Here is a 10,009-nt window from a genome sequence, read left to right as displayed (position 1 = left end):
ACATAACATAATAATTTTATCACAACAATAATTTAGTAATACGGTAGGTCGTTTTCAGATTTAATAACAATATTCGGAAAAAACTAGCGTATGATCCACATAATTAGTGTAGTTGTGATTGCGGTTGTGCTTGTTGATTTCTTTTTTCAATTATTCGCAGTTGTTCTTGTTGCATGAAAATCCCCGATTTGAACAATCTTTAGCTAGACATAAAATAACTAAGGATACAAATACTCATTTTGAACTCCGTAATGCACTAATAGAGAATTTATGGGAGCAACGTAATAATCTTGAAAGTAGAGTATTTATGTAATTATATCTCATTAATAATTTCACTTTTATTCGAATTGTCCATTAATTTGTATATTATATAATATTAGCTTAAAATTTATGTTATTTAGAAATTTAGGAAAAAAATATAATTATATTAAGTAAAGAATTTGAAAAAATAATTTTTTATATTACATAAAAATTATATAAACAGATTATTTGAAAAAAAATAAAAATAAAGGGGGTATATTATGAAATAAGAAAATAAGAATGAAATAGAAATAATAATATAATATTGAAGAGAAAAAAAAGATTTTTTTTTAGAGCGTAAAATAGAGAATTGGGTTGGAGTTGATTATCTGAAAAAAATTAGAAAACTCTATATTTAGAGAGTAAAATAAAGATCAGGGATGGAGATGCCCGTGGGAATATAATATTGATATCATATTGAATTGTGTGAATTAATTGATCTAAAAGTTCAACTTGTGCGAACTTATATTTTTATATATTATTTTTAGCTACTTTTCATGATTTTGCTTAGATGTGAATGTGATCAAAGAGCTTCATTCTTTCACAAATGCTCCAACTTGCAAGAAAGTTGAAAAGAAACAAAAGAGAAACAACACCACAATGACATCTTTGCTCAAAGGAAAAAAAAAAGGGAACAAAATAGAGAGTTGAAATTGGAAAAAAGATATGCTTTCTTCCAAATTTGAATACAATATGTTTGAAAAAAATGAATTGTTTACTATGGCCTTTAGTTGACTTATTGTTCTTCAAGTAATTATCACCTTGTATCTTTTCATTCCTTTGCTTATTGCTCAACTCCAACAATGTCCTCTCTAATTTTCCACTTTCTATTCTTCTTACTGTTTTGCCTCTCAAAGTCTTGTGCACAAGGAAATGATACTGATCATTTGGCCCTGATTTCCTTTAAAAATGCAATAATATCAGATCCACTTAACATAACAACTTCTTGGAATGAATCTAGTCATTTCTGCAGCTGGATTGGCATAACATGTGGCAACAAACATCGTCGAGTCATTATGATTGTCTTGAACTCTAGTGAATTGTTTGGTCCATTGTCACCAGCAGTTGGTAATCTTAGTTTCCTCAGGGTACTTTGGCTCAGCAGAAACAGTTTCACTGGCCAAATCCCTGGAGAGATAGGAAAGCTATCGAGATTACAGAGGTTGAACTTAGCAAACAATTCATTTTCTGGTGAAATACCAAGAAACATATCGCGGTGCTCCAATCTTAATTATATTCATTTAGGTAATAACAATCTGAGTGGAAGCATTCCAACAGAGTTGAGATCATTGAATAAACTTGAGAATTTACTACTTCAGTTGAATAAATTGACTGGAGAAGTTCCAGCTTATCTAGGTAATCATTCTTCACTCTTGGCAATTGCATTAGGAGATAATCAATTACATGGAAAGATACCTGATATTTTTGGTGGACTCAAACATTTGGTGTTTCTTGATTTTGCTTTGAATTATTTGTCTGGAGAGATTCCTATGTCGATTTTCAACTTGTCATCATTGCACACACTTCAGATAACTTTTAATAAACTTGAAGGGGGTCTTCCATCAGATATGGGGTTCAATCTTCCAAGTTTAAAGTTCTTTCTCCTTGTGGGAAATCAACTGACAGGAAAGGTTCCTACTTCAGTACTGAATTCTACATCACTTATGGAATTTGGTATCGACGGGAATAATTTCACTGGACAAGTACCAGCCTTTGGAAACCAAAAGGATTTGTACTGGCTTGGACTTGCTGAAAATCATTTTGGAAATGGAATGTTGGATGATTTGAAGTTTATGTACTCCCTACAAAATTGTACTAGTTTAGAGCAGCTAATACTGGAAAACAACAATCTTGGAGGAGTACTGCCAAGCTATATAGGCAACATGTCCAATCTTTTGCGGCTTTCTGTAGGGGGGAATCTCATCCAAGGAAACATTCCCACAGAGATTTTACTGCTTGAAAACCTGCAAGTACTTGGTCTCGATAAAAATAATTTTACAGGTATGATTCCTGAGTCTATTGGACAACTAAGCCAACTTAGTAGGTTATACATTCACCACAACAGATTTTCAGGTGAGATTCCACATTCTCTTGGAAATTTGACGAGGTTGATTGAACTCGATTTGGGATCAAACAACTTGCAAGGTACTGTGCCTTCAAGTCTTGGAAGCTGCAAGTTCTTATCACTCTTGTATCTGAATGGAAATCAACTTAGTGGTCTTATACCGAAAGAACTGTTTGGGCTCTCCCTTATAGAGTTTGACCTCTCAAACAACCACTTGACGGGGTATTTTCCTGTAGGGATTGGCTCTGGAAACTTGACTGGATTGATAAACTTGATCTACATGAACCATTCATACAACAATTTATCAGGTGAAATACCAAGAAGCTTTGGCACTTTGACTAGTTTGAGGGAGCTATACCTTGGTAACAATGCCCTTCAGGGAGTTATTCCTACATCCTTGAGTTCTTTGAGAAGTCTTGAATATATGGATCTTTCTCATAACCACTTTGTAGGGAGGATCCCAAAGTTTCTGGATGAACTTGTCTCCTTGAAATTCTTAAATTTGTCTTATAATGATTTGGAGGGTGAAGTGCCTTTGAAAGGAGCTTTCAGAAACATGAGTGCTGTTTCACTTGTTGGGAACAGTGAGCTATGTGGTGGTATTCCAGAGTTCAAAATGCCAAAGTGCAGCAACAAAGTAGCGTCAAGAAGACGAAGGTTATCTCATAGATTGATAATAGTAATGCTGATTATTGGAGGATTATTGGCAGCAACCACAGTGGCCCTTCTTATTTTCTTGTGTGCTAGAAGAAAAAAGAGGTCTACTTCATCAGAGAATTCATCATTGGACGTGATCCCAAGAGTGACTTACAATAGTCTTTACAAAGAAACTAATGGCTTCTCTACGTCAAACATGATTGGTTCGGGTGCATTTAGCTTCGTGTACAGAGGCATTCTAGAGGAAAATGGAAAATTTGTTGCCATAAAGGTGCTCAAACTCCAAGTTAGGGGAGCTTCTAAGAGCTTTCTTACTGAATGTGAAGCACTAAGGCATATCAAGCATAGAAACCTGGTAAAACTCTTAACATCATGTTCAAGCATTGATTACCAAGGTAACGACTTCAAGGCTCTCATTTATGAATACATGGCCAATGGTAATTTGGCAAATTGGTTGCACAATAGAAGTACAGATGGTGAAGAAAATCATGAGCCTAAAACTTTGCACATGCTACAGAGACTCAATGTAATAATTGATGTGGCTTCTGCATTAGATTATCTTCATCATCAATCTGGAACGCCATTGACACATTGCGATATCAAACCAAATAATGTGCTTTTGGATGAAGATTTTGTTGCTCATTTAGGTGACTTTGGACTGGCGAGGTTTCTGCCTGATGCTGCAAATCTGCTCTCCTTAAGCCAATCAGCCAGCTCTCTCAATATAAGAGGAACTATTGGATATGTTCCACCTGGTAATTAACTCTTCTCCCTCTCTAAACATCATTTTATATTTATGAAGGTCCTCTTACTTATCAAGTTTGTCAATTCATGTATGTGCAGAATATGCTACAGGTAATACGTTTTCGACCTATGGAGATGTCTATAGTTATGGAATTCTACTTTTGGAAACATTTACTGGAAGAAGTCCAACTGATGAGATTTTCAAGGATGGTCTAAACCTTCATGATTTTGTTAAGAGAGCCATACCTGAGCAAGTGAAAGATGTTTCTGATCCTAAACTTGTCTATGATGAAACGGGCAGACTGATCAGCAACAATAAAACAATCGAGTGCCTCACATTGATTTTTCGAGTTGGGATTGCTTGTTCAGTGGACTCTGCAAAAGATCGCATGGACATTGCCAATGTTGTTAATGAACTGAATGTAATCAAAGATGCCTTCCTGAGGAACTAGAAATATTGGCTATGAAGTTTTTGAGTTTCATAATAAAGATACTACTTATATAAGTTATATTCTCACTATCCACTTTTCCCTTCCCCTTTTCCTGCTTCTTCTTATGTAATGGAAAAAAATTTGAAAATAATCACCTGATTTGGCTTACTTTGTTTCATGTTTTATGCTAGATTTACTATATAAATTTGAAAATATGTTTTGTCTATACTGATTTCATTTACTTATAAAGAAATAGACAAAACTGTCAAAAATTATAAGCTCAACCAGAAAAATGCATTCCATTTTACAAAATGAACTTGTACAGACAAAGTTGGATACAATTTTACATGGCATATGCATAATCATAAAACAAAAACTATACTGAAGATTGGAATTTAAACTATATGGTAAGAGGGAAAACGAGAAAACTACAAAGGATCTTTCTCATTTTTCTCACATTTGCTTGAAAACTAAATGTTCAAGGTTCAGCATCAATAAGCATCTTTACTACTTCTTTCATGCTGGGGCGTAAATTAGGAAGCTTAGTCGTACATAGGGCAGAAATCCTCAACACTTTGATCATGTCATCTTGGACAAGCTCGGAAACCACCTTTTGATCAAGAATATTCAGAACACTTCCTTTGTCATTTAGATGAGTTGATGCCCAATAAACCAAGTCTTTGCCTTCTCCATAGGCTTCCTCTATTGGTTTCCTTCCAGTTACTAATTCTAATAGAACAACTCCAAAGCTGTATACATCGCTCTTTTCTGTCACTCTGGAAGTATATGCTAGCTCTGTCAATAAAACAAATTCAAATGTGATGTTAGGAAACTAGCAAGAGTGAAAATAGAAAGAAGTGGGAACATAGTATTTGGTTTTTCCTCTTTGAAACATACCAGGAGCTAAATAGCCGTGAGTGCCTGCAAAGCAGCTGAACTCGGAGACTCTAGAGGAAATTTCTGAAACTTTTGCAACCCCGAAATCAGAAACTTTCGCTTCATACTCCTCATCAAGTAGAATGTTTGTTGACTTGATATCTCTATGAATAATAGGAGGGACACAATCATGGTGCAAATAAGCGATTCCCTTTGCAGTTCCAACTGCAATTTTATACCTCTGGTACCAATCTAGTTCTGTCTTCCCAGCCTTGACTTCCCGGTGTAGTGCCTCGAATAAATTACCATTTGGCAAGTACTCGAAAACCAACATATTCGAACCTTCTCTCATTAGACTGGCATACAGTTTAACTATATTTCGATGCCTGATCTTTCCTAGAATGTCTATTTCCCTTGTCAAAACTTTCACCTCATTTCCTTTCCAAAGCTGCTTTACTGCCACTGTGCCACAACCTTTCTTCAAATCTAACCGATAAACTTTTCCTGTGCCTCCACTTCCTACCAGCTTGTCCTCACCAACATCACATATTTCATCTACATCAAGTTCCACATGTTGGAAGCTTTCAAGCTTCCATTTTGGATTCATTCCATTTGCATGTCCCAGACACTTTTCTGAATCAGCTTCAGAGTTGCACTTGTACTTCCAGTAACTCACAAGCATGAAAACACACATTAGAACAGCCAAAGAAAGTAATACAATGCAAAACACAACTAGTTTGCTCTTCATGAACACTTCCTGAGCAGCCTTTCCACTACAAGCTCCCATGCCTGAGTTCCTTCGGACATTCCTGATGCTTTGATCAACACAAAGCCCCTTGTTTCCTACAAATGCTTTTTCTCCTCCCACCGTCAAAAGATCAGTAGGAACTCTTCCAGTTAGCTGATTGTTAGAGAGGTCTAATGAAGATAACTTCAGGTCGTCCAAGCTTGTTGGAATTGAGCCACTGAGTTTGTTACTCGAAAGATTCAGAGAGTTCAACGAGGTCATCATTGACAACGAATTCGGTATGTTGCCTGTGAGAAGATTTGAAGCAAGATTCAAGTTTGCCAACCTGGGAAACTCACCCAACTCCGATGGTATCGACCCGGAAAGTGAGTTTTTCTCTAAATACAAAGATGAAATTTGCTTCAATGAGCCAAGTTCAGATGGTATTATGCCAGAGAATTCATTGTTATCCAAATATAGCCTTTCCAACTGTGTGAGCTTTCCAAGTTCTTTTGGAAGCTCACCTGAAAATCTGTTGTTTGATAATACCAACTGATTCAACTTAGTCGCAGCCCCGATTCCAGGAGATACAGTTCCAGTGAAGTTGTTATCACTGAAATCTATCATTGTGACTTCTGGAAGCCCCCATAAACCCTCATCAATTCTCCCAGAGAGTTGATTCTGACTCACCCTCAATCTCATTAAAGTCTTGCAAGAAGCATAATTACCTGGAAACTCCCCTGTGAAACTGTTTTCAACAGCAAGCAAATTTTGCAAGTTGTTGTTTTGACATAAATATTTTGGAAATGCACCACTAAACTTGTTCTCAGATATGTCTATGCTATTCAGTGGCGAAAACCGGCCAAGATTAGCTGGAATTTCTCCAGTAAAACTGTTGTTGTACACAGCAAAGCCATTAAGATGCTGCAAATCACCAAAGCCTGGAGGGATTTCCCCAGAGAAATTGTTCTTGAATATTTGAAAAACCGTTATATTCTTCAGGTTGTCAATCCCCTTAGGCAAAGTCCCATGCAGCTGGTTTCTAGAAACATCAATTTCCTGCAGATGTATAAGGTCTACAAGTTCTACTGGCAATTCCCCGGTCAAATTGTTTTGATAAAGTTCAATCTTGAAGAGATTTCGCAGCTTGTTTATCGACTTTGGAAAATTCCCGGATATCTGGTTTTTCGAAATATCTAATGTACCTAGTGCCTCCATTTCGAAAATAGATTCCGGGATTTGTCCTGTCAAATTTGACCCTGCCAAGAAAAGCCAATAAACTTTCTTCAACTTCCCAAATAAATCAGGAAGTTTACCTTCATCATACTCATTTCCACCAAGGCCTAATGCAACCAAACTAGTCAACTTTCCAAACCAAGCTGGAAACTTTCCAGAAAAACAGTTATCTGACAAGTCTAACACCTCCAACTTAGCCAAGCTAGATAAATCAGGTATCGTACCGTTCATGTTATTGTCAGTAACATTCAATACTTTGAGATTGGCGCAATCCGCCAATTCACTTGGAAGATTTCCAGACAGGTCATTTGTAGGAAGCACTAGAGAAGTAAGGCTTTGGAGGACTGATATTGAAGGGGAAATAACTCCAGAAAGGGACTTATTGTCAAGTGAAATTTCAGTGACCAAGCCAGTGTGTTTGTCACATTGAATACCATAGAATTTACAAGGGGAATCTGAATATTTCCAAGATTCCAAGACATTCAAAGGGTCAACAAGATGCTTTTTAAATTCAAGAAGTGCTTCTGTCTCAACAGACAATGAATTAGAGAAAACAAGAAACTTCAAGAAAATAACAAGGATTTGGAGGGAATGGAGAGTTTGGATTCTAGACATGATTGAATATGGGAAGGGCTAAAGAGTCATTTAACAAGTGGATGACAAACTCCATAACAGATATGATGGATGCCCATTCTTAATGAGTAACTGAAAGAAGAGAAGTAGCAATCAGTAACCAAACAATGAAGTATAGAAACAAGAATATACATATAACAAACCCCTTTTACTTTAAAAGCAATGTATACCTAATCAAATGTTTGTTGTATAATAAGAAATTAAAAATATCACTTAAAAAGAATAAGATAGCTTATGAATTGAGTAAAGCACATATGAAAGATGTTAAACAGATATACACAAGACACATAAAGGATGTTGGGTGATTGGCTGATGTGTTTAAGATGTCAATTTGTATTTAGTTGTGGATTTACTATATTGCAAATGAATTTACATCTTTCTTTGAAGTGACTTAAGTATATAATGTTTCACTTGACTTTACAATCTTGGTTATAAGGAAAGATACTAAAGAGCGACCTTTGTTTTTTCATCTTTCCTACGATCATATTCTCCATATCTGAAGCGCAGGAAGGATCTGACTATAGTGGGATAGAAAATAACACCAGAAAAGATTAAAATCTTGAACTGAATAGTTCTAAACTTATTGCACCAACGTTGTGGCCTATTGGTCAATGAAGTAGGTGAGAACTATGAGGTAAGTTAAAATCCTAGTAGAGACAAAAAAACACTAGGTTATTACTTTTCATCTGCCTTAACTTTGGTAAATAGAGTTACATGATATTTATTATTGGTGAGAGATGACACATGTCTCATAGAATTAATCAAGATGCGCTCAAACTGACCCACACCTTTATTATTGAATGAACAAATTGGGAGATTCTAATTAATATGACAAATCATCAAAAAAAGGAGGAATGAGTATGGCATATACATATGGGAAGAGAAAAAGAGAGTGATGACAGACAAAAAAAAAAAAACATATAACTTTCATAATTGAGTCCTAACAACCAAAATCATACATTTTTGTGCCTAAAATCATTTAACTCTAATTAAATTTAACAGAAACAGAGACATTAAGTACAACAAAAAGTAGAATGCATATTTGGTATTAAAGAACATGTTATACTATAACTCAAGAATTTGTTGCATACATAATATTACAAAAACAATGAAGAAAGAGTTAAGAGGAAACAGAGTTACTTACCTAAAATATAATAGTAACAGTGTGTGCTTTAATTAGTCTCATGTTTGAGCAGCAGAATTCAGAAATCTAATGAGAAGAAAAAAGATTTGTTAAAAGGAAAAGAGTGTTATTGTGGAGTGAAGAAAGAAGGATGGTTCATTCATTTTAATTAATACAAGAAACAGTACCTGTGTTTTATGGAATAAAAAGAATAAGAAGCTGACAAAATTTGGGTAATAAAGGAGTTGTATAAGCACCAGACACTTTGATTGAGACCCATCTTTTCTCTCTATCTCATGTATGTAATCTACTCTCTTATGATATAATAATTTATATGATATAGTTTGACCAGATATCAAATTTAAAAATATTAGCAGTATTTTAAAATTTACGATTTAAAATAAGTTATTATTGGTGGAGTTAGAAGATCGATTAAGATGTGTCAAAATATAAGAAAAAAAATAATGTAAAAATTGAGGTCTTGAGGAGTGTCATATATATATATATAGTTGTGATTTTAACTAAGCAATGTTTTTCAAAGAAGGAGTGTGAGGCGACACCCCTCAACTATTGTAAGTCAATATTTGTAATGAAAAAGGTGAAATTGCTATTTTAAATTAAATTATTATTAACTATAAATGTGTTTTTGTTGGACGGACTAAAAAAAGTGTGTTATATAAATTGGGATTAATGAAGCATATTATTTTCATTTATATTTATGGGCACAACACAAGTAATTAATGGTATACTAATATTCATTAAATTATAGGCATGTTAGCCTATAAAATATATTCTTATACCATTAATTACATTTAATCTCTGAATATAGTAGGTTACTTTAATACTTCTGTGGCTTAATTCACACTTACTTTATGGAAAGAACATTTACTTGTATTTAGTAAAGGTCCCTATGATGGTTGGTTTAAATGGTAAATCCTAATAGCAGGAGTTTGAATATGAGTGGTAATATTTAGAAATAATATTTGAAGTTAAATTAAAAATGAATATATAGAAATTGGTGTAGTGAATTCACATTTCACTTGAAAAAATTATTCAAACTTGAAAAATTCAATATTACAATTTACACTAATAATTGGGGAGAAAAATTAATTTCAGCGAATAAATTTTGTCATTGATATCAAAAATTAAAACTATGTTGGTATTCAAACATGAAAAATACATTCTAAACAATAAGATAATGAAAAAACAAACTACAT

At 34.4% G+C, this 10,009-nt stretch overlaps 1 protein-coding gene across 1 annotated transcript; it reads right to left on the bottom strand.

Annotated features, from left to right (window-relative positions):
* Positions 1–4,462: 4,462 nt before the first annotated feature.
* Positions 4,463–8,953, bottom strand: LOC125809336 (receptor protein-tyrosine kinase CEPR2-like). The gene is made up of 3 exons (XM_049488993.1): positions 8,814–8,953; positions 5,095–7,741; positions 4,463–4,992 (listed from the first exon to the last, which is right to left on the bottom strand). Exons 2-3 carry the CDS (start codon positions 7,649–7,651, stop codon positions 4,676–4,678), a joined length of 2,874 nt encoding a protein of 957 aa, XP_049344950.1. The 5' UTR covers positions 7,652–7,741; positions 8,814–8,953; the 3' UTR covers positions 4,463–4,675.
* Positions 8,954–10,009: the final 1,056 nt, after the last annotated feature.

This window comes from Solanum verrucosum, unplaced genomic scaffold, assembly GCF_900185275.1.
Source record: "Solanum verrucosum unplaced genomic scaffold, falcon-dt-bn FXZP01000062.1, whole genome shotgun sequence".
Taxonomy (NCBI): domain Eukaryota; kingdom Viridiplantae; phylum Streptophyta; class Magnoliopsida; order Solanales; family Solanaceae; genus Solanum; species Solanum verrucosum.
The sequence above is the reverse complement of the archived record's forward strand: the minus strand, read 5'-3'. Positions and strand labels throughout refer to the sequence as shown.

What these genes read in the sequence shown, in the direction of transcription:
- LOC125809336 (XM_049488993.1), bottom strand. Translation starts at nt 7,651, where the DNA reads ATGTCTAGAATCCAAACTCTCCATTCCCTCCAAATCCTTGTTATTTTC. An exon ending in TCACGGCTATTTAGCTCCTG is followed by an intron (nt 4,993 to 5,094) that starts GTATGTTTCAAA and finishes TTTTATTGACAG; the next exon opens with AGCTAGCATATACTTCCAGA.